At 42.8% G+C, this 25,663-nt stretch overlaps 1 protein-coding gene across 3 annotated transcripts in view; it reads right to left on the reverse strand.

The window, feature by feature from the left end:
• SLC4A11 (solute carrier family 4 member 11) overlaps positions 1–25,663 on the reverse strand; it is a 96,049-nt gene that overhangs the window by 11,584 nt on the left and 58,802 nt on the right. For all 3 annotated transcript variants that reach the window (XM_084286333.1, XM_084286332.1, XM_084286331.1), the window contains 10 exons: positions 22,803–22,887; positions 16,947–17,072; positions 16,180–16,293; positions 15,178–15,310; positions 14,793–14,866; positions 10,165–10,414; positions 9,335–9,441; positions 8,081–8,249; positions 4,977–5,150; positions 232–427 (listed from right to left, as the gene is read on the reverse strand). In XM_084286333.1, coding sequence (XP_084142459.1) covers positions 232–427; positions 4,977–5,150; positions 8,081–8,249; positions 9,335–9,441; positions 10,165–10,414; positions 14,793–14,866; positions 15,178–15,310; positions 16,180–16,293; positions 16,947–17,072; positions 22,803–22,887 — 1,428 coding nt within the window. The remainder of the gene's footprint in view (positions 1–231; positions 428–4,976; positions 5,151–8,080; positions 8,250–9,334; positions 9,442–10,164; positions 10,415–14,792; positions 14,867–15,177; positions 15,311–16,179; positions 16,294–16,946; positions 17,073–22,802; positions 22,888–25,663) is intronic.

Raw genomic sequence — 25,663 nt, forward strand, 5'->3', positions numbered from 1 at the left:
ATCTCAGTGGCAGCCAGACTAAACCAGACCCATCAATTTTCACTCCATTTTTGCAGAGAAAGGTGAAATAAATACGCAAGGTGCAGGTTGAAGATAGAAGCCAGCCTCCTGAGCTTTGGAGGTAACCCCATTCCCAACGCCATCAGCTTCCCAAATGCCTGGCATTGCTTGGTCCCAAGGTTGTAAACGTGATTTCTCATTCCCATTAGGCTGGTGCACCGCTTTGTGTACCTGTTCTTTGAGCAGGAGAGCCACCCTCTCAAAGAGCTGGTTCCCATCAATGGAAGTCAACGCGATGTAGAGGAAGAGGCCGTAGAGGACTGGTTTCGGGATCCATTGGAGAGGAAAAGGGAGGAGCAGGAGCGAGAGGCCAACCAAGAAGTTGGCCACAAGACTTGTCAGCCTCGTCTCCTTCACGCTCACAATCCTAGAAGCATGAGAACAGGAATTAGGGGAGAAGGATAATACCCCAATACCCACATAAGCTTATTATCGGGGCTCACAGCTCAGCTTAAGCACAGGACACGTGCCACTCGGGAAAGGGAAACTCATCTCCAGCACACTGAGATCAGCACTTCTGGCCCCGTGCTGACACTGAGAAGGCAGAGCTCTGCTGGATCCGGGCCAGGCACTTAATCCACAACTCAAACAGAGCACCTGGAAAAACGCCAAATTCCCCTTCTCCGAAGCTCCAACAGATCCTATCCTGAACTAAATTGCCCTCTAAGCTAATTCTGCTTAGCACATTGTGAGAAAACAGGCAAGAATCCTCTTTCTGGGCACTAATCCTTCCCTTGATTTACCCAATGGATATGCAATTGGCTCCTATCCAAAAAGAAAACTCATTGACTTCTACGGGAACTAATGAACCTCCTGTAAAAAAGAAAAGGATGGTCTGCACTCTGCCTGAGAGTCAGCACTTTTGATGTACACAAGGATCTCCTTGTTTATATGGAGGGAGATATTGAGAGCACTAGGCAGGGAGAAGTTTAATTCTGCTGCAGATTACAGCAGTTGTGCTGCAAATTGCCTATTACCATGCAAAACGTGTAATTAATTAATGCAAATTTTCTGGAGTTGACAGACCACAGACTGATTTTTTTTTTATGGGAATAAAAAGACTGACAGGAAAGCATGCAGGAACTTTCAGAGCCTACTTCAGAGCGAGGGGAGGTTGTTTTGTTTGCACTCCAACTAAACCTGTGAGCATTTCAGTTTAGCTTGAAAAAAATTACTAGAGACAATAGGAGGAAATAAAACCCTCATCTCTCAAGAGTGCTTAAATAGAGAAAAGGGAGATTCTTAAAGTAATTTTTTTGAGAAGATAAATTCACCAATTCAGTGGATAAGCTAGTGAGTAAATCCCCTATTATCAGGTGAAATTCTCATCGCAGGCTGCTTTGGTGTCATCTACTGGCCTCATTCCCTGCATGCAAGACCTCATTCTGAATTAACCCCCTCCACAAAGTGCTCTGAGGATTAACATAAGAGCCAGCCTCAAGATCTATGAAAACACATTTCCCTCTTTTACATATGTACTGCTGGCACTTCATAATCCCTTCTGTCCTAAAGGAGATTGCTTCACAGTGAATTCTTTCAATATTAAGTTTGAGTCTTCCGTTTAAGTAAGGTCAGGTCAAACTGTTTATATATTTAGGAATATAAGGAAGTTGCGAGGGGATGGATGAAGAAGTCTTCCACACCTGTATGTAGGGGGAAATAACAGCCTAAGGTTTGCTCTTAGCATTTGGATAGCATAAGGGAATTAACATGAGACCTAATGAATAACAGATATTGTTAACAGAACAAAGTCATGAGGGCAACGCTTGAATTCCTTGGTGAGTAATGGGGCAGATTGTAGACATTTGCCAAAAGATGCACAGAAGAGATACACAGAAGGTATTAACCTCTAAGTAACCCCTCTTCCTCCTCCCAAGCTATATTTAAACAGCACAAACCACAGGTTTCCTCCTTCCAAACACACTTGTTCAGATCCTCTTACAAGTCTGCTATGTCTAGACATCCTCACCCATGCCTAGAGAAGCCAGAGGAGAGCAGAGCAGAGCACATCTTCCCTGTTATCTGCAAACTGCTCTCGCCAGCTCTAGAAGAACTGGGACATCAGCAAGGTGGATATAATTTGGCATCGTTTTCACAGCCTCCAGGCCTGTATCACCACAGAACAGAAGTCTCGGAGATGAGAGAGCCAAGCAAGCTTTAAGTGCAACTGCAGGGGCTAATTCAGACTAATCTGATAACACAATAAGGAGCAGGCAGACCACTTTAGCACTATCAGAACCACTGTGAGCCTCTCAAGTGCCACCTTAAAACAGAAGGGAAGGGATGCACTAACTGATTTAGCCCATCCAGGCACAGCAAGAGTTCCCCTGACTTTGTCTTTGGGCAAACTACAGGGGAATTATTTCAGAAAAAAAAATAAATACCACTTCTGGGGATGCTTTTGACCTGCAAACAGAGCACTCGTATGTCTGCTGGGTTCCTTGTGAGTGAAGCAATGGAAACTGAAGTGCTCGGGATCAAAGTTAAATGCAAAACCATAACATTGCAATCTTATGCAAGCCTGAAAGGACAGGAACAGAACAGCCCAGAGTAGCAGCCCTTTGGTAATGGATTTTTGAAGGTCATGAACCTGTCTTCTCTTGGGGATGGAGCAATCAGTACTGGAGTGTTTGATCACATACAAGTTCTGCAACTACTCCTGTCACCTCCTGCTAAAGTAGTCTGGAACTCCTTATCAGAAGATAAAGGTGCTCATCATTTATCAAATTTGAAATCTATAAAGCTCAACTTCACAGCCTCAAGCTGGTCTTCTGCTAACTTTGGCACCTCTCTTATTTCCAGCACAGGACATCAACACAATAACAGAAGCCACCCTGCAGCTTGCATGTGTTCAGAACCTGGTGTGGCTCTTGAGGAAAGAGTTTCAGAAAGCCTGCAATGGAAATGAAGTCATTAATGGAGATTAAAGAGCATAATCCAGGCTCATTTCACCAGAATCCTTTAATATGGCTAGCATGGGATTAACCATTCCCAGTCTCCTCCATGGGCCGGATGAGAGCCTGTTTGCAGATTGCCAGATCAGCTCACAGGCTCAAGTGCTTACTCTACAGGGGACAAGAAAAGTTTACTTTCATTTTGATAAATCTTTATTCTTGTTTATATCATCCTCACTGAGAGCTTTGATTTCAGTGAGGAGAGGAACCTGCTAGGGGAGCCAGCACAAAGAACTCCTGATTTCTAATTGAGCTTCAATACATTTTCTTTTCCAGCAGAGCTGACTACGAAAAATACGACAATGTTGCACAGATCCTCCTGTTCATAGCTCATTGCTTTGCAGAGAACAAGCAGCTTTGGTCTCAAAGGCAGTTCAGACAGCTAGGCAACTCTTGTTCCTGTCTTCACTCCCTATATCCAGTTCATTGCACTCATTTATGTACCAATTTGCCTCCAGCAGAGCAAGAGCACTCAGTGAGACTAGTTCATCCCTCAGCCCTTTTTAGGGTAATTGCTGAAGCCATGTTCATATTAACATGGCCAGAGAGGGTTCTCCTGTGCTCCTTTGGGGAAACTGGGTAACAAAGCATGGGACAAAGACAGCAGGTAGTCCTTAATTCAGACGGGTAACTGGGCTTTGTCAGGGAAAAGCCAGGGTGTAGAATAAAGACGGTGGCAAAATTAAAAAACACCAAGTATTAAAAATCAACAATAGAAGACAAAAGGGAAGCTTGGCTCATAGGCTTCCAAGGATAATTTCTGCATCTCAAACAGAGCAGAGGTATTACAGAACAGAACATGGACACCACGAGCACCAGCATGGATTAAAACCCTACAGAACTGTTTAAAGCAACTCAAATTCTACATTTTTTCCCCTGAGGTAGGGCTTAGCATTGATTCAAGACAAAGATATAGTTGTAGGAGCAACTAACACTAATGGAAATAGGATCCCAGGAACTGATATGCCAGGAAAGGACTGCAAAAGCTCTGCAGGGAGCAGCTGGACTCAGCAGTTTCCGGATGTGGCATGTGAAATCAGCAATCTGAAAGGCAGCCGTGCCAGGTGGGGCTGGGCCAGAAGACACCAAGAACAGCATAAAGGCAAAATGGAAATTAAAAGGCAGACCCACTCCATCTCTTGAAGTAAATGACCACTTAGCCTCACTTTTGGTAAGCAGCAACTCCAAAAATGGAAACCAAGATGAGATAATTAAAACTAATGGCATGCGAGTAGAAATTACCACTTCTGAGGTAAAAGCACTCAAGTGTAATGTACTGAGATCAAGCAGACCAGATAATCTCTATTTGGGAGTAGGTTTCATAAGAAATTGGATTTTTATTTTTAAATAGGTGTCTGATAAGAAAGCATTTGACAACTTCGGACAAAAAACTTGTCTTAGAGGCATGACCCAAGCATGGTTTCATGGCTGTTTTTGCTTAAAAAACAATAGAATTTAATAAGCCTTTCCAAAAGATGGTGGAAGATTCTATGGGAGCTCTCAAATAACACTGCATTTTTCCCACCCCTTGTAATAACCACCAGACAGGTCTAATGCAATGAATCAGACTGGATTTTTTCTGGTGAAGACATCTGGAAAAGTTTGGCCAGAAAGCTGAGATGTTCTACAGGGATAGAACCAAAAAAGGCCTTGGCTGGCTCTTTCACAGGACAATCTACACCAGAGCAGGCTGAATCCTTTCAGGCCACTTCCAGCCACCGACAGGAGCACATATTTGCGGCTCTCCTAAAACAAGTGCTTTGGTGAAGGGGAATGAAGCAGAGTACAAAGCCATGATGCTTGGGGTGGCTTCGTTTGGTTCGTTTTTCTTTCCACCCTCATCTTGGAAGATGCTCAAGACAAGAGCTAGCTCCCCAACCATGCATCTTGCTGTACCCAAAGGATAAGGAAACCACAAATCAAAGTGAAGTGATCCAAGATAGCTCTGTGGCTCCTACTTACGTCTCATAGATGTGTCCATTTTCAACCCTCTCCTCTACGTAGGCCAGAGCACGGACGTGCATTGGGGAGTGAGGGAAGGCGGCGTGGATCCATGGGAGGCCAAAGACAGACAGCCCCGTGTTGATCAGCGCAACAAGCAGGAGGTCCCAGTGGTAGGCTGTTCCCTTCACCAACCTGAAATGGGTTTGTGTAGACACGTTACAAATGATGCTAACAGTAACAGGGCTGCTCTTGCTGAACCTGAGCTGGAACACTAAATATCAAAGTGCACTTCCATGCACAGAGTGATTTCACACACCTCCTGCTTTACAGCAGGCGTTACTTGAGCACGGATGGTAATGAAACTTGCTAGCTTTCCCTCAAAGCAATCATCTGCTGGAAAAAACAATGAGCAGAAAGGCAACCCACAAAAATAACAGCCCACAAAAATTACATCAGCATTTTGCCATTACGTTTATACTTTATATCTTGAGTGGATGCAGTAATATCTGCTAGCAGAGTCCTCAGGGGCAGTGGTTTGAAACCTGGGCACAGGCTGCCAAACTAGCAACACTGGAATTTCCCACTTGCCTTACTTCTAACCCTGATCTCCTTCATTCCCCACAAACAGAACACATGCTTGGTACCCTACAATAATCCCCTACAACTATTTCTGCTGCATAAGAAAACAGGAGGAATTTATTAAACATCAGCTCTTATTCAGTAGTCAGCCAAGTAGACATGCTCCTAATTTGGGGAGGCTACCTCGTGTTCACCAATTTTGTTAGGGGAGGGTGACACTGGCAGCCTCCACCAAGGTGTCAGCCACATCATTCACTTTGCAAGGATTTCATACAGAGCAGCTGCTAACAGTGAACATGCATCTCATTTAGCCTTGCAATTCTTGCAAGGCTTGTCCCCTTCACGAACATATTTATCTGGTACTAACTTCTCAGATACTTTTAGTAATTTTAGATGAAGGCTAGGGTAAGGTCTCATACTTTGATACCCAAGTTAAAGGTCTATAGCCATGTTTCTGTCCCTGGGCTGAACCAGGGCACAGTCAGCAACTGAGCTCACCCCTACACAACACAAAGGATCAGCTGAATCAATCTCCAGGCACCACCAACTGGAAAAATGAACTCAGACATCTTTTAGGTGTCTTAATGCAGCCCAGGAAGGCTCAGTTCAATACCTGACAGAAACTTGGGACCACCTGAGATCCTCCAGGGTAGTAGGTGCATGGAGCTAGCAGACAACCCAGCACATCCAGAAGATCTGTGCCTTATGGGTATCTCAGAACAGCAGCAGATGCCAATATTTGGGCAGCAGAAATCTTGGGTGGGGATCAGTTTTGGAACAAAGACTTGTCTCATTGAAAGTGCTCCCCTCCACTGACCGAGGCCACGGGGTGACTAGGTCAGATGGATGTCTACACCGCCTCTGAAGCTGGAAGGTGCTGGCAGGAAGGGTGGGATTCAGTAGGGTTGTACACGCTTCCTGCTTCAGCTTACGCTTGGAAAGCATGGCCCCTGCCCATGTGCAAATTTCTCAGAGCAAAGGCATCTCCCACCTTCCCCAGGGCTATCATTTGATTGTCCTAGCTGCTGTTTTCTGAGGGTTTTCTATGTACAAAGGCCAAATGTCTAATGCCAGCATCATTTTAGTCCCCTTAGAACACCTCAGGCTTGCAGCATGATGTGGTACTTTGAGCAATGGATGTGCTCCACTGAGTTTGTCTAGGTCAAGATGTATATAACAGCTCTAGGTTATCCTGGGTTATCTTCACAGTGCCCAAACAGCCCATTATCCCTTGGACTGTCCCCTACACATGCTTTGATTATTCCTTGGCAAAGCACATCAGTGTACTTTCAGGCAAGCATATTTTCCCTGCTTATTCTCCAGGAAGAAATCACTACATTTGGTAAGACACCAAAAACATGTTCTCTGTTTGGCTGGGATAGGCGATGGAATTTTTATTCTGTGATGGTACCACAAACACAAGCTGTCAAGTTCTATTTTTTCCTTCTCTACAAACCCATGCCCTGCTACCTGATCAGCATAAGCTCTGCCTCATATGTTATGAAAAACACTATCAAGAACTACAAAGAATATTTTATACTCCTTAAAGACACTATAGAGGAAAACATCAAGTTTTCAGAAAAACATTCCAGGAAAAAGATGACCCATTTACATCACAGATTTATGCAACACTAAATAAAAGGGGATATCTAACTAAAAGGGGATATAATCAAGATGAGGAAAAAAAGTGGTCAAAGAAAATCAGATTAGTATAACTGAATTTGAGCTCGTCTTTTCTGCCCCAATTCAGTGCCACTCCAGCTGTAAGATGGAGAATGCTAATGCGCCATGCAAGGAGAAAACCCTCCCACACACTACATTAGCAGAAAAATCTTAAGACATGGTAGTTTCCCTAACAAAGTCATACACATTCACTCTTGAAATCATCTGATTGCAGTTTGCAGAAAAAACAAAAAAAAAAAAATTCTAATAATGTAATATCTCTGCTCAAGTTTATGCATAAATCAGACCTACCAGATAAAAATGAAACCACAATATGTTTTACCTCACTTCTAATAGAATTTAAGAGTTTCAAACGCTTTTCTGATGTTCAGCTGCAGTATATGGTGCTATGACATTTGTCCAGGTCACTGACTCCTCCTTTTCAAGGAGTTCTCTCTACTGCAAGAGCCATGTACAATTCCACAAGGGCCAGACTTTCCCTACACATCTGTTGGTACACCTATAAATCTCAGAACATACCAAATATCTACTTTGTGTTCAAAGAGCAAAGAAGAAAATGGGCTGAGGTGGTAAGTCACCGATGCTTTGAACTTTTGATTCACCACTCCAATATTGGTTTTTGGGGATGGCGATGATGAGTTCTATCAGAATATTCCCTGAATATCTTCTCTAATATTCAAGGCTATCTTTCGGAAAGCTACCGGAATGGAGAGGAATTTACTTGAACAGCAAGGTGGAGAACATAGTGCTACAACAACAAATAACAGCTCGTTAGATGAGATCCCGTTGACCTACAGCAATGCTAGGAAAAGACTTGAGAATGCACCACTGTAAAGGGAGAGGCACACTGAAAGCATTACCTGTTCTCCGGGGCATTTGTGAGCGATGCCACGATGTTCTGCTCTATGAAGAAGAGCATTGAGAGGAGGAACCCCAGCCCCATGGCACTCATCACCGACCCAATGGAGAGGGACTGGACTGGGGCCAGCACAAACAAGCTCTCGGATGGGTTGTAGTTAAATTTAGACACTGGAAAGAGGAGAGGAGTGATGTTAGGATGCAACTTTCTTGACCAACCATCTACAAGGACTCAAGTCATTTTATTTTTAACTCACATTACAGGGAAGAAACAAAAAAAATTTGTGACATTCTGGCATGTGGGAACAAGAAGGCCAGAAAAGACAGGCCCATCTAGCTACTTCAGATTTTCTTCCCTTCTCAAAGCTTGGCCACCATCCTTACTTGATGGTTTATGGCTAGTTCTAGGGAGACATTATGTTTGAAACAAAAACGGAAGGCTTATTTTTCAAAGATGCAAAGCATTTTTAGATTAGAAATCCTTATTCCTAACTGTAGATCCCTCCTGCTCAGTTAATTGACTGAGCAAACATTTTGAAAAACTTTCCCACATGCAACAAGCTGTGCCCCTACTTTCTGCCAGTAGAAGTAATCCATCAGTAGGGATAAATTACACATGGCCACAACTGGATGGAATGGTCATCACAGAAAAGTCATTTCTTATTTGTTTCCATACATTTCCTCACATCACCCATTCACGTCACCACAGGACAATGCAATTCCTGTCCCCATTATCACTTCCTGATATGGAAAAGCTGATCTCTTTGGCCAATGAATGGTGTATCATTTTTAGATTTCCTCATGTAACTTAAAACTGCCCAGATGCTCTGCACCATTTCACCTAAATTAGGAAAACGTAAAGTGGAGACAAAGAGGACAGACTGGGATCATCAACTCTACGTCTGCACAACTGGCAACAACAGTTCCTGTCTGCTAATTACTGTCCTTTGTTCTTTGCCAGAAATTGTTGATTCCCTTTGTTGTAAGAGATACACTTTAAATTACACTGAGATGAAAAGACAGGCTGAAGTAATTTATCTAGAGAAAAAACTTTACTCAGCCCTGTTTTGAATGAATTAAATTGATATTGATGAAATCAGAGCTGCTGGGTTAGGGGGAATACACACAGGATTCACAATATTACATGGGAGAACTTTGCCTTTTTTAAATAGCAAAGCCTTCCTGGGATTTAATTCCTCTTATGTACCCTACAAAGCTTCCCCCAGTATTTCAGAGAATAAAAAAATATAACTTACTTTCAATTTCCTTGAAGATATAGGAACCCACAACAGAAAAAGTCAGAACTGAAATCGGTAAGGCACAGTCGGACAGAATTTCACGGACTCTCGCATGCAAATATGGGCTGAAATTTAAAGACAAAAAACTATCAACACCACACTGAATGGACAGTTGCTTTATCCAGACAGCATTAATACTAACAAATGAAAATTCAGTCCAATCTTGCCATTCTAAAGAGATGTTTGGAGCAAAGAATTAGTCTTCAATTCAGCCTAAATCCTCTGGAATCTATCGCCCTTGATGGCTGATGAATGCATGAGCAAAACCCAGAAGGAAACAAGAGATACAATGCAGTCCTGCAGCACCAATTGGCATCTAATTTCCACATCAGTTTAATTGCTTACTCAAGCATTTCCAAGAGTTTTTAAAGGCAATGGGGTTAAAACCCATCTTAGGGGTGGCCATTTGACTTCCAAGAGTACACTGAAGGTACCTTCCCAGTAGGCTGTCCTACACCAGAAGGGATTTTGCCCCCCCAGAATGGTTCGATGCTTACTTGATGAGTTACAAGAGTTCCAAACATGAAATGCATGATTCACCCAAAGCTTTCCAGAATGTCACTTGCGACGCCAAACCAAATACGGAAGGGCATCATCCAGTGACTGAACATTTTGTTCTGCTCTAACATTTTCCAGGTGGCCAGCCAAGCTTGTCTCTGGCTTTGGCTTCCACAGCTGCTAATGGAAGAGTTCCACCTGATTTCCCTGGGTCACAAAATCATTAGCGATTCCTCATAGATAATATGAAATAATCAATAGTCTGAGCTCTAAGACTAAAGTAAACTCACCTTTTCTTAAACTGATAGAGCGTATGACCAAGCCAAAGGGTACCCAACATCAACATGAGACTAAGGACGGCAGTTTCACGTCCATAATGCACATCATGCGTGCCTGTTTGATTCTCTAGGGACATGGATCTGCTCACTGATGAATTCATCAAGAAGGTGGTATTGATGCCGAGGCTTGGAATAGCATCAGTTCGTGCTTTTTCCAAGTAACTGTCTCCTGTGCGCCCATGGTAGTAATATTTCTTAAAAACTGTACAAACAACCAACAGGCAAGCATTAGGATAGGTTTGTGACAATCAGAGCAAGTAAAATAATGTGGTTCTTTCTTGCTTGATCATGCAGCATTAACATTACGCTTCACCAGGTTTATAGCTCTACCCCTCAAACCAGTGAAAAGAAATCAGGAGAGCTGCTTCTCTCATAAAGCGAGCACTTTACAAAATTTTCACTTCTTTTGCCAGATAAAAAAATTACACGGATCTAAATCAACAGGTATGAAGTGTAAGTGCTTACAGTGCTAATTATAATATTTTATTCCTAGCACTGGAATCACTGCTCTTAAGCAGAAAACAGACACCTACTTTCAAGCAGGCTGCTAAAAAATTACATCAGGATCTCTGAAAAAATTAAGAGCAGACAGACTGCCTGGATCCTTAAAAGGACTGCACAATGCACAGTAATTACTTTTCCTCCAGGGCTGGTCCAGATTTAAAGATAAGTGTTGACAATATGCAAAATCTGGCAGAACATTTAAATTCACACTGCAAATTGAAATAGAGCATCTGAAGTAAACCTGTACAAGTGAAACGGTAATGCCTCTGGAATTGTCCATAAATGTATTAGATTAGCTCAGTTAAGAGTCATTTATACAAGTAATTAACCATTGTAAATGCACTCTTGCTTTTGAGCATTTAGACAAGTCATGTTGCCATTCCTATGGCACTGGCTGGCTCCAAGCACATAAATGTGGTGTTGGGGTGGTTTCACCTCTTTTTGGAGCAAGAGCCTGAAATGTCACAAGGAGCATGTAAAATCAGAAGGTAGGAGTTTTGTTTTGCAGCCTTGCTACTCCCGTTTTGTGTGACTGCAAGGCAGCACCCGCTCTTCCCCACCCCAACAGGGAGATACAGGAGGATGGAAACCACCATGTCCAAAATTTACAGTCCCTCTGCCTTTCTTTGCTTTAGACAAAAATATTCCTTCAGGCTTTGCAGAAGGAAACTCAAAGGTTTTCAGGCAAGACCATCCCCTTTAAAACAGAAATACAGCAGCGAAACTCAGGCTATAATGCTCTTCATAACATTCTCCACCCTGCACCCCCTCAAATAATAAAAAAATAATCTGAAAACCCCAAAGCAGCTCAGCTTTTCCATCTGCAGCAGCTACAGGGAAAACAGGCAAAACAAATTCTAAACATTTGAAAGGAGACAAAAACAACCCTTAAGCATTCTTGCGAAGCACAACTGGTATTTGCAACCACCTTGGATTTGGCTGAAGCAGTTGGGGTTACTGCTGGTTTGGAGCTCATCTCAATGCAAGATGCCTCACGTTTATTTGTGGTGCCATTTGAAGAGCAGTTACAGCCCTCCTTGTACCACCTTTATTTTTTAAAAAGGAACTGAGGCATTCAACAGCAAGGTCCAACAGGACACGAAGGCCACAGGAGAAGAGACCTGTTACTTCACATTCAAAACATTTGTACACAAGTGTAAACATCACAGAAGAAAGTTTGCAGTTTGAGGTTTAACCTTTCAAGCTGCTCCCAGCAGCAGCAGCCAGAAATGAGGAGATCACTGCACTTTTAAGCATGAGAAAGCTTCCCCCAAGGAGTGATCCCTTTATGGCCTCTGTCAGCACCCTGGACTTGTGCATCGCGTGCTGCGGAAGAGGCTCTGCTGCTGTCATTTCCTCCCTCCATCCTCGCAGCTGTGTCCAAGCTCAGGCAGGACACCCACACCTGCTCTGCAAATAGGTAAACTGAGGCACGGGACACTGCCACGACCTGCACACCAGCATCAAACAGGTTGCTGGAGGACTCACCGTTTCCGGCTCTGAATGTTAAAGGACGCTCTTGTCATAAAAATTATGGAAGTATTTCCTGGGGATCAGCAGCTTGCCAGAGCTAGAAGCCTGTTGACTGTCTCAGCTGACCCTAACCATTACTAAGTCCCAGAAACACACACAGTTACTGAGCATAAACAGCACATACAGCTCTGCAACTACACAGAATGCATTTGAACACCTCTGATTAGGTTTGGACTCAAAATCCAAGTTATTTTGTGTTGGGTCGTGGGGATTTTCTCAGTTTACCACACATTGCTACAGCCCCAATAATACATTTTGGGCTGACATCTCAACCTTAATACACAGGAAAAACTTTCCTTATTTTGTTTACTACACTCAGAATGTGTCAATACAGTAGTGGGAGGCCTTTGTCCTGTACCATGATTTGCTATAATGTACTAAACTGCTGCAGATTTTGGCACTGGTTTGTTTTGATAACAGAAAGCTAAGTGAATCTTGCTGCCCCTGTTCAGAGCAAAGCAGGTGGTGCTCTTGCTGAAACAGAGCCATCCCGAAGCCTAGCACACGCTCAAGTTCCTTCCAACAACATTAACTTGTGTTATTTGCTTCGGCCAGTTTGTCGCTGTTTCCTGCAGAGTGCAGATGTCAAGATCAAACAAATACAGCTTTGGTGGCTGGGCCACGTGCCGAAAACAAAGTGTCACCGGAATGGCTCCAACACGCAGCCCAATTCATCTGTACAGTATCACATCCCTCCCCCCTTCTTTCCTGCATATCTATGGGTACCTTGCAAAAAATGAGGCTATGAACAGACTGAGGAAAACATATCTGAGCAAAAGGAACATCTACTTCAACACTAAGCATGCCCCAAAGTCCCTGTCAGCTGGCTAGCCATTGCCAGGACCAGCTTCTTCCTCCTACTTAACTGCTCAACGCAAGTTTTGAGTGTGAAGGGTGATGGCAGCAGCATCACCTCCTGCTACAAAATGGGGGCAGAAGAGCAAAAACAAGCCCGTGGCTGTGAGCTGTGGTGTCATGTTTAAATATGAGTACAGAGAAGGTTTAGGATAAAGTCTGTGCGTGCCAGCATCACTGCCCTTCTACACCTGGGAACCTGGCTGGACATGAGATCTCTTTTGTTGATGCACTAAACACCCTCAGATGCAGCTCAAGCCAATAGGACCTGGCAAACAAGCAGAGCACTGGCTTGATTTATTACCGTTTTCCTATAAACTCAGCCCTTTCCAAGTTCACAGGAGAATTACTCCAATTCACCAATTAGTGATTAGCTTTCAGCCTCCTCTGCTGTCCCCACTGAAGTACTGCTTATATATTCCTGAGGGTTTGGCAACAAAGATGAAAGGATGCTTTCTGCACTTTTAACTTGCATCCCATGCCCTTGTTACAGGGAAGCAGCTCTCTGCTACAGAAACACTGCAAACATTTGCTAGTTGTTCAACTGCTCAGTGCCACAGGGAGGCTGTTTTGTGTCTCTAAAACAGGGCACTAACAGGACACTTCTAGTAAAACACAGCTGCATATTGAGCAAGGAGAAAGCAAAGCACCCCAGAGCAGCTTCTCTTTCACCAGGCTTTGCCTGTGCAGGATATTTGAAAGAGGCAGGTGTTCTGCAGAGAAAAAACACTGATTGCACAATCAAAGCATGTGCCCATGGAGCCAAATTAAGGATTCCCAATAAATCCAGGAAATGTCTTGCTCCAAATTCCTTTTTCAGTATCAAGATTCTTCTTTGAAGGTGTTCTTCTCATACACAAGATACCATGAAGAAGCGTGAGGACATTGAAATTACATGACATGCTCAGTGTGGTTAGGTTCATCTTGAAGGACTTCAAGGGAACAGTCCCAAACTTTGGGCCATTGGACAATTGATCAAAAACACATTGAATTTAGACTTGGCCAGTTCCTTGTTGGGATGAACAGAAAGGCTGTCATCCACATGGAATTTCTGTTAATGACTTTTACCTTCACAAATACCTCCTGCCAATCCTGGTCAGAAAAAGGTGCTAGAGAAATGTGTTAAACATGAAGGCTACTCATGGGTCCACATCCAGAAGTTAACCCAGAAATGGGAAGCACATGGCTGGAAAAGGCAGAATAGCTTTAGCAGCACTCTGGAATGCACTGCAGCCTTTTAGTTGCCATTAAGGTAGAAGGGTGTCAGCTCAGAAGAATGGAGGCACTTTTTTTTTTTTTTAAAAACTACTTCCATCCATATAGTTTAATAATGTGGACAGGAAAGGTCTAGATGCACTGCATGTAAATCACTCTTTTTTGCTAGGATCATTCAAAAGGAGTGATATCAGGGGAAGACTGACAGCAACATTAATAATGGTTTCTCCTCTTGGAAAGCTAAAAGCCTAATCCTATCTCAGCTAACTGAAATTAGAGACGATAGAAATTCTGCATATCCATGTAAACTGCTGACACAGAGCTGCTTATGTCTCAAACACTTTGATCTTTTCCTGAAGACCCTGAAAGAACATGGAACAAGCAAGCGTCATGCATATTTGCAGCCTCATATTTCCCTTTGACAATGAAGCAAAGCAGAGATCTGGACTGAAGAGTATCATTGCAAGACTTACCTTTAATAATGCCTTTGAAGGCATCAAGCACAAACGTGATGGATATAAAAAGTGCAATTATTTCTTCTGTTGACCTGTGGAAAAAAATCCCACGAATTAATACAGACGTTACCAGAGTCTGCATTCAACTTCGTTCAAAGGAAATCAGCATATTCATACATTTACATGAAAATATACCAATTTTAGTTAGACTCCAACTCAGGAAAGAAAACCCAGTGAATCTTTAAAAGCTTCTTTCAAGCTGGAACAATAAGCCAAAATGATACCAGCCTCATCTCACAAAATACATTTTGCAGCAAGTTTGTAATTAAGGAGCTTGTAGAATGTATAATTTTTCCATTTGCTGAATAATCTGATCAAAATATGACTTCTTGAAAATAGCTACCTTTTAAAGAGCTTCATCAGAAGACTGAAATTAAAGAGGGAGTACATCACGAGGAAAAAGCTGTTCCACAGTCCAATCCAGGCATAGAAAGCACTGAAATCCAAGTTGTAGTCATCACAGATTCCTCGGATGACTGCAGAATTGAAGCATTTACATGTCAGATTAAGCTCCTGTCATCACCACCCCAAAATTCTCATTTGCTTGATGGCAAAGAGAACCCCTTTCAAGGCAGCCCAACCACACCTATTGTGGACACCATTAAAACCCTGTTCTTACATTATCCATACAAACTTTGGGCAAACTATTTTTTTTTCCATCTCCCCTTCCACTGTAAACAGGGAGAAGCACATGAAAAACGTTCTCCCACACTGCTCAAAGCATCTTTCCCCTAAGAATCAAGGCCACAGAATCAGCCCTTAGAGTTTGCTCACTGACACTTCAGGTGCTGTTGAGCAAGGGAACTCACACTTCTGTGTCATGCTTAATCAGTCACCTCAATGAACTAAAACCCTAAACCTTTAAATGTCTTAAACCTTTCAAGCTAGTTGGAGCCCATCTGATCACTTCTAAAGATGGGGATCGAGTTTGCTCCTTTACACTTCCAGCTCAGTAATATCTCACAGCCATAACTGGAAAGCTGCTTATCACACTTTGAGACCAACAAAGAACCCTTGCTACTGGCCTCTTAGCTTCAAGGTGATTAAATGCACCTCCCCAAGAAAACCATCTGACAAAAAGATTTCCTCCTTGAAGCAGAAATGTTTATTCTCAAAATGTTTTCTGTGCAAGATGATTCCATTGAAAACCAGCTTTCTTTAACTAAACATGAATCAAATTTCTTCTCTCTCAACATCAAAAACATCCCTTTAAAATTGATTTAAGGAAAAAAAAAAAAAAACAAACAAGGGCACTAACAGGGTTGCAGGGTTCACATCCAAAGTCCCTTTCCACCAACTGCAATGACATCAGGCCCCAACACACACACACATTTAATAGGCTTACCATTAATGTAGAGTGCTAAAGGAGCTGTAGTTAGGAGTACAACTAGAGGTTGCCCTGAAAAGAGTGCATAAAGCAGCCCTCCGATACACTGGCCAACGATTGTCTTCTGCACGTCTATGAAGAATCAGGAAGGATGGAAAAACACATTTGTTTTCTAATCAACAAACACTGAATTCACAGAGAACAATATTTAAAACATATAGAGGTGAGACTTTGTGAAAACATGAAAAGACCCTTTCCTGGCAAACTTGTATTAATAAAATAGTTCAAGAAGGGACCTACAAAGACTGAGTCCAACCGCACAATAATTTAGGATGCCATCAAGTTTCATTCAGGAGACCTTCAGGACAAGATTTCAGCTACGAATCTAATGAACTGCAATAGCAGCAGGAACTGCTTCAGGGCCCCAGCTGGAACAAAGCAAATCATCATCCACTATACCAGTGGTTTGGATACTGGCAATCAAATTCAGATCAAAAGCATGGGAGCTTGTCCTAGGGGAAGAATGTGCAGGTAATGGCATAGTTATAAAGCAAGCATTATTTAAAAATACGGTAGAATACATCTCTATCCATCAGAGACTGATGAGAATGCCCAAAGTGTTCAACTGCTTGTCTTGTGAGAAAAACTCATGAGCCTAAGTTAGAAAAAATCTCCAGTGATGTTTTAGTCTGCAAAGAAAAGCAATCAAAGCTTTAAGTGACAAGAGCTACCCAACTGGAATACACAGGATCCTAAAAAGAGATGCAAAAAAAGGATAAACTTACCAATAGCTCCTCGTGTGTTTTCATCGTTGAGGGACCCAAATGCAATAGATGGAAGGAGGCAGGCAAAATACAGAAATATCATAGTTGTGATGTATTTTCCTATAGCCTTGTTGTTTCCAATAATACCTAGTGTAAACCCAAACAGTCACATTAGTGGTGCTCACTTGGAAAACCTTCAAACCATATTCACAACAGCCACATGTACCATTAGCTTTTTTAATACTGGAAGGCAGAAGTTTTCCATGCTTTACTCTTAAACATATAGGTGGTATTTGACATTTGCTTTTGCACACTCATACCTGTATTCATCTGGGACCAGAACTAGAAGCACCAACATGCCACCAGATAGAGTCCTTCAGACTTCTGGTATCATCAAAAACAGGGAACACCAACAGCAGTTTGGTTTTAACAGCCCAAGAACTTTTGAAGGGGATCAAAGCAGAAGCCAGAAATTTAGGCTTCAGAAATCCCTACCCCCTGCCTTTTAATACCATCTTTTTAGGTATTCTCTGTTACGGCCCTAACAAGTTTGATCTTCCCAACTCACAATGCTTTGGGCAAGAAAACATGAAGCACTTCATCTTCCCCTAGGCAGAAATCTGAGTTACAGGGCTTGAATCAATAATGTGCTATGCTGAGCCAATTAGTGCTAGCAGACTTACAAAAACAAATAGCACAAGAGGTCAGGAATGCGTACATTAAGAGAGTTTTGCTTTAAAAAAAGCCTTCTGAAAGAATGGCTTTTCGTTTCTTTCCATCCACTCACCCCCTCTCATCTCCATCAGAAAACACACGCCAGGCCACAACAAAAGCAGCCAGAAAGAGGATTCAAGTGTCATATTATGACTTTAAGGACCTCTGAAGTAGTTTATCTTTTCCCTTTCCAGTTTTCAGGCTGGTGTCCATCCTCAGTGTGCTCATATCACCCCATAAGAGAAAGGAGGCAAGATGACAACATCTGATATTGTTCAAGAACTAGTTTTTTCATTGAGCAGCCTCAGAGAGCCTCTTCCAAAGAAAATCCGCTCTTGCAACAACCTGCCTGTGCTACCACCCTTGATGATGCTCCTGCAGACATCTGTACAGGCTTGGAGTCCTAAATCACCTTTTGTGGAAGCCACCTGAGCAGTGAACACCCACACAGGCATCTGCCCCTAAGCTCCCAAAAATCCCACCTAAGCCTTTGCTAGCATCAGTCTCTTGCTGAGGGAGCTACAAGCCAATGAGTTGAATCAGAGAAGGGAGGACTTTGCATCTTAGGCTGCTGGTGCCAAATGGAGAAAATTTGAGCATTGCCACAACAGGCTATCACTGGAGTGAAAAGCAATCACCCAATGACTTTAAGATCTTATCAAACATCTGTTTTCTGCACCATTTTCTGCACCGCTTGCAGTGCAGAGATAAGGACAGAAGGAGGATGAAAGAGCCAAAAACCAGAGATGGTGTGTGATGATCAGGCAGACACCTGAGTAAAGGACACCTTGCGATGGCTCCTGCTTGCAGACAAGACAGACACGAACAGGACTTCCAATGCTCAGCATCCTTGAAAGAAAGTAAAGAAAAGAGGCAGTGCTGAAACTTAACGGGAGACATCTCAAACGTGCAAATATAAGCCTGACCTTCCACAAGTCATGGGACCAGCCACTTCGAGGCAGATTCTTTTCAGCTTATTGCGAAGATTCAGAAACCACAAACCACATTCCTGACCACTCTTGGCAACCACAGGGCCTAAAATGTCTTTTTTTTTTTTTGCAGATGAAGTCTTCTCATGTGATCAAGTCAAACAGCTACAGGCTCTTACCTCACACTCGCAAGTGCCTGAGACCTTTAGAGAAAAGGGCAAGTAGTGACCAAGTGGTAGTTCTACAAGTAGAGATCGTCACTCCTTGTTCTGGTTACTCAGCGTGGCTTCAGAAAGCAGTTTTGGACAAAGGAGTCTCTTCAACATGAAAGGAGAGAAGCAGCACCACTTGAAAGCATTCATAAAGGAACAGGCAACCGGGACCAGAGAAATAAATCAAAGAGTACTCATTTTCTGAGCAGAGAAAGCTTTGTAAGAGGTGAGGCTCTCTTTAAAAAGCTTTCAGTTAAATAAACCACAGTATAAAGAAGGGGGAAGCGAGAAGCCTTGAAGGGCATCATAAAAGCTTGTGTGTGGCTCTTGGCTTCAGCTTCAATGCTTGCAAAGCAGAAGTTAGAGCAGGAGTCCATGCTGACCACGGAGGACCTTATGCCACATCATGGTTGGGTTCAAGGTTTCCAGCAGAAGGGAAGTCTGTTTTCAGCCACAAGAGATCTAAATAGCAAAGAATCCCTTCTGGTGGGCAGCAAAATTCACTTCATAATGGAGACAATAACAACAAATCTAACATACCCTTTCACACAAACAATCACTCTTCAATTGCAGTTAAAAATCATCATCAAGTGCTGTCTCCTTGTACAGACTCAGATGAGACAAGCACCAAATTCCAGCATTAATCACAACTCACCTTTTAAAATCGACATCTGGCTAAATATTTCCAGGGTTTATTTGCAACCCAGGGACTGACATTACTTCATTTAAAGGAAGGTGGGCTGCATTATGATGGCATTTCATCTGCAGCAGGCTCATAAAGCCATCCAGGAGAGTGTCACTCCAACTGCACCGTGTAAATTTATAGCTGAAAATCAACTCAGTCCAGCTGTGAGATTTGAGTAGCTGTCTATTACAGAAGCAATCCCTTGAAATTAAGGTACATCTACACACTGAAAGAGGAAGCAATTATGTTCATCAACGTGACAGCTCTATTTTACTTGCTCGTATTTCTGAAATGTCTCTTTTTAAATTACCAGGTTAGAGTTTCAGAGAATTCTGCAGCATTACTGGCTTCATTTTGCCTGGTATTACGCACCCATAAGTGAAGACCAACAGATCCAGAGGCTGGGACTAGAGCTCCTCAAGTATACTAATTGCAGATTAAACCAAACCTGAGACAAATGGACATTGTGAAGTGTCTGACTAACATTCCTTCCCAATTCTCTGAAATCTCTAATGCAAAGCAAGTTTAATTATACGGATTTGCATCAGCAACGACGTGCCTATTAAAGCTGGATTAAAAAAAGTCACCTTTCAATGGTAAAAACATTAAAGATACCTGTAGGTTTTCGTAAGTTTAGTCATAAAATGCAAAACAAACTTCTGCTAAAGCCCTCAAGCTGGTCTTTCACTTATGTTAATAAGTGCTGGAGTCTGCCCAGTTTTCTAAAGATGAACAGAAGACAAATCTTCCCTAAAGTCCTGGAAAGAGTAAATCACATTACAAGTGAGACCAAGAACTTTGCTGGAAAAAGGAAATCCAGCCGATCTTGTGACAGAGAAGCCAAGCATGTGCTCAGACTAGGGAAGCTCGAAGAAACAAATCCAAGACTCAAAGCTTAAACTTCTCATTCCTTCCAGCCTGTTGGAGAAACATTCACACAGAAAACATGTTTTTGAAGATCCAACCACTGAAAAAGACCTGTGAATGCAGGTCATGATGCCAGAAAGCAGCCAAGAAGTCAGACCTCAACTGGGCTTTGAACTCTTGCGCCCAGGTGATGTTTAGGAATGAAGGGCTGTGAAGTGATGCAGGAGCTACCCCAACATCTAACTTCGGGTAGGAGAAGCACTAAGGGAAGAGGCCCATCTGCATTCACTATTTTTTTTCTCCTTTATAAAGATCACCAATTCTGGAGGAACAGTCAAGAAAACTCTTCCTTGATCCTTGAGTGTTCAGTAGTTGAAGTCAAGCTGCACTAAACAGACATGACTTCCACAATCCAAAACAGACTTAAACTACAATTCCTAATCTGGAGGAAAAAAAAAAAAATAAAGGAAGATAACTCCTTTCTGCCCCTTTCAAATCACAATGGTTAAGGATAATTTAAAGGCCAGCTTTGCACAGCATGTGAATGAGATCAATCGCACAAAAAGTCCAACTGACAAAACACTTGCTGGCCCTACAAAAGCCTTATTATTTATCACCCTGCTCTTAATCGGTTTATCTGTCTAAACCAAAATCCCAGGATGCTTCTCAGATTAAGGATTTAGAGGCTCCGACCATTCAAAAAGAGAAGCATCCTTGCAATTCAAAGCTCTTTGATGATGTACATGTGATTGTCTGGAGCACAGATATTTGGATAGCTCAAATCCCTACAGTTTTGGTACACTGCTGCTTTGAGATGGTCCAGGAATTTCACATTCCTGATCACCTTCGGTCTTGGTGGTTTATGGCAGATGCTTTAAGCTCCATCTGGTTTTCATTCCATGCAGATCCTTAAAGAATTTATCTTAATTTCTGGTTTCTGGGAAGAAGTGGCACATCCTAATATATACAGGTTTTTGAAAATCCTCCTCTCCCCCATATCATACATGAAAGCACAACAGCTCTTAAGGTGAGCTTCACATTTGAGCTGCAATAGTTTAAGTTTCACTCTGCTAAAGCTGACAGACCCAGGGCTGAGAAGCAGCACACACAGGTTATTCTGTATGCAAAGCCAGAGCATGGACCCCCAAAAAAACCCTCCAAGATCTGCTGAGAGCCAATGTTGGCTGCAGGACCATCAAATGGTGCACTTTGGGAACTGTTTCCTGCACTCAGGATGCAGACAGCTACATTTCAATGCTCCCCACAGGATGCTTCTCCTTGAACAGCCGTCTTGCAGCAATTCCCTTCTGAAGTGCTTTGTTACCCCTTTACAATGAACAGTTGGACTTTGACAGCCCTAGAAAACAAGAGTCATGGAGATGAAGTATCCTGAAACTATTCCAGAGGTGTCCAAATCAGGAGCTTATGTCCTCTGACAGACCTGGTACTAATGATACACCTGCCAAGAAACAATTTTGTTTTGAATCTGGCTCCTTGCTGTTACCCTGAAAATAATTTGTCCCTCTTCCTCCTCAATGTGCCCCTGATCTCCACAAAAATGGAGTGTTAGCTAGACTTCAGTGGCTTTGCACTAAAATACTTCTCTGTAAAATGGGACTTGGGTGGGCATCTTGCCTTCTTATATCATCTCCAAGGGCAACAGTCCTCAGAGGTGCATGTTGGGACAATTGTGCCTTTACATAAGGAGTTTAATAGCAGAAAGGTGTTTGATAGAGCTCCTGGATTCTCCTTGCCTACACTCTACATCTTTATTTCATGCAAACCTTCTGGGTTTGATACCAGATACTTGAAGATATTAAACAAATCCCCCAAAAGCTGTAAGAAACTGAACATGCTTCCATATCAGGCTGAAGCTGCGTAACCCTGTTAAGATTTTTCATGGCCTTTAAGAATCTCTTAAAGCCCCAAGGAGAAAGGGAGAAAGTGACTCTGAAAACCAACAAGGCCAATGTAAACATTGTGTTGATGCTCCAGTGATCTGACTACAGCAGACAAGCTCTATCCTGTTTTTAAGAGGTACAGAGCTGAAGTTAGCGCCACTCGGGTTTTCTTTTAGCATTCTCAACTCCAACAGCATCATAATTGCTACAGATTCTGGCTTACCAGGACAGCAGAAAGGCTCTATTAGGCCACCACTGACTAATTAGGTCTCTATGAGTTGATCTGTGTTTGCACACACCCATAATCAATCTATTTAACTGCCTCATTGTTTAATAAGAAACAAGATCTCCATAAAGCTACCACCTTTGTTAAGGGAACGCCGCAAGCTTCTCATCTACCATGTGCCACGCCACCTATTCACCAGCTTTTATCAACATATTCTTTTGAATAAGAAATAAGAGAGCCATTACACATATCAAAGAACATTCAATGCACACTGTAAACAGGACATTGTATCACAAAAATTTTAAAATCGGGCCAATGCTTCCATAAACATTGGCCAACATACCATCAGTGAAGTCCAAAGCGTACACTGGAAATCTTCGTGCAATGTCATCAGAAATTCCCTTGCCAACATTGAGAAACTCGTGCAACTAAAGAAAGGAAGGAAATGCTGTGTCAGTTTAAAGGCTCATGCATTGTTAAAGAGATTAACCTTCTTATTCAATACTGATAGGAGCAAAACTGGTCATTTTGAATAGGGCATTCAAATTGGATTTTGTAATGATAATAAAAATAAACCCTTCACACCTCAAATTGTATCCTCAAAAGCATTGTAAAAGAGAAAAATCCCCCAGACCACCCTGTTTTCCTCCCTTCCTTCCCTCTTTCCCCTCCCATTCATATCCGCATCCCTGATTTGCAAGTGGGGGAGCTGATGCACAGCGTGGAAGTGACCTGCTGAAGACACCCTGGATGACAGCAGGATTGGACCTCAGGGCACTGGATAATGCCTGGGTACCCACTGGATTAACATGAGGGTAGGGGTGTCCTCCCACTGCTTCAAACTTTTCTTTGTATTTTACCACAAACTCTTCCCCAAATCCATGTTAAGCCTCTAAAAGGAGATCCCCAAAAAGTGCTCTTTTCCTTGGCATCACTACAGAAGAGACCTCAAATTGGAATAGTAAGGGAATTAAGACCATCTACACCCCAAACCCCACCCCAAGGGAACAAGCTGGAGTAGCTTCACAGTCAAACTGTGAGTTTCTGCCCATTAAAAAGCAATAAGATCATCATGAAAGGGTTCCAAAAACTCAGATGCATTCCTTTTACTCCTGCTCTGGGGGCCTGCAAGGTGCAATATGTTTGCTTATGTGAGCTGACACACCGCACAGGCAACAAGGAGCTTTTTAGAAACACACGACAGCTGCTATTGACTTACAGCCTCCCAGTTCTCAGCTACATCCTTACAAAAAGCACATGGAAAGCGTCAAAGCAGGCAACACTTGCAAATGAGGCACCTGTCAGATTTTTATTTTATTTTTTTTCCTGTTATCCTCAACTCAGAGCACAGGGTCTGGCTGGGCTGGAGTTCACTTTCCCTACAGCAGCCCCATGCAGTGCTGTGCTCTGCACTTGGAGCTAGAGCAGCCCTGGTATCACACCAGTGTTGTGTCTGGTGCTGAGCAGTGCTGGCACAGCACCAAGACTCCCTCCAAGTCCCCACAAAAGCCAACAGGCAAGGAGGGGACATCACCAGGGCTGCTGACCTAAAGCAACCAGAGGGATATTCCTTACCATACGTTGTCACATTCAGCAATAAAAGGTGGGGAAGGAAAAGGGGGGCTCTTATGAAGACATCGAGTCCTCCCAAAAAAGTGGTAGGCGTATTGAGGCCCTGATTCACAGGATGTGGCCAAACAATGCTCATTGATCACAGAATCATCAAATTATTTAGGGTAGAAGATCACCTAGTCCAACCTCTGACCTAACAATAACAAGTCCTCCACTAAACCATATCACTAGGCTCTACAGGAGAGTTTTTTCCTTCCCTCTGTGCTTCTGCATGGTCTTTGCTTGTACCTTCCTCCTTTCTTCCCCCCTTTTTCCCTTTAATTATCCTTATTTCAACCCATAACCCTTTCTCCCCCACCCTTTTTTTTTTTCCTTTCCAGAATACTTTCTTCTCCCCCACTTCTTTTCCGGTAGAAACTGATAGAAAGCACTGCTTTAGAAGGGACTCAGCCCTACAGTGCTCATTTAACAGACTCTGTGCAGCTTTGCTTTTTCTCATGGGGCTTATCTGCCTTGCAGTGTCTGGAATTTCAGGGTTACATCACAAGATATAACAAAATAAAAACACCGCCTGTAAAGGGAATACTCCACAGCACACACCCAAAACCCCCAATGTAAGAGATCCCTCAAAGGACCAACTCCTTTATCAGTCGTTACCACATCTTATATTTCAGCTCTTTAAGTCACTTCTGCTGCATTTTGCCAATACACCTGTATTATTTCAGGACAGTTTCAGATCTCTACCCTGAAAAATCAGGAGGGAAGGAAAACAGACAACAGCATTTCTGCATTTTAAGCATTTCTGAGAACTATGAACTTCACCCAACAGGCATATTTGGACATCAAAGCCATACGCACTTGAAAAGCAATTTAATTTTGCCCCTCAGAAAGGCATTCCTGAAGGCACGAGTCAGCCAGAGAATCACAATAGCTTTAATAACTAATATGTTTACTTGTCTCACTGCAGCGAATATGGGAAAGGGATGCTCAGTGCAGCTCACCTTCGGGGGAAGAATCCACATGCCTGCTGCTTGCCTGGGGCTGGAAGGGGCACTCATGCACACTGCCTGCTCGTAGGCAGCAGTGGACAAGCAGAAAAACACTGCCAAACTTCTTGCCCCACGACACTCATCGAAGCAGATTTGAGAAAAGGGGAGGCAATGGGTTATGTTTGAGACTCCTCGTCCCTTTATGCATTTTATTTCTTGCCAGTGGGCAAGTTTAGCTTGGGGTGGGGCCATCAAGATCAGTGCTGTTTTTATAGGGACCACTGACATCAAGTCTGTGGCTAAATATGGGGAAAGCTGTTTCTCCTGTATGGCTGATCCTCTTACCTTTTTCTTTGCTCCAACCACGTACTTAACTTGGGTTACATTGAGGAGAGAGATGAAGTTTACTGACGTCTCAAGGTAAAGCCAAAAAGGGCAGTACTTTTGTCCACTATGCATCTCCATCATGTAGCTCTACTCCAAACAGGTTTCAATCTGGCTTTTGCTTCCTGCCATCTGAGTCTTCACCACCCAAAGTTTTAATAAAATCTTGGGAAGGACAACGCTGGCACTCCATCCTCACCCTTTTTGAAGGGCTTCCTCACACCTTCAGGAGCCAGAAATTCCTTGGCCTGCCATTCCT

Source organism: Netta rufina (assembly GCF_964035555.1).
Source record: "Netta rufina genome assembly, chromosome: 4".
NCBI classification, from domain to species: domain Eukaryota; kingdom Metazoa; phylum Chordata; class Aves; order Anseriformes; family Anatidae; genus Netta; species Netta rufina.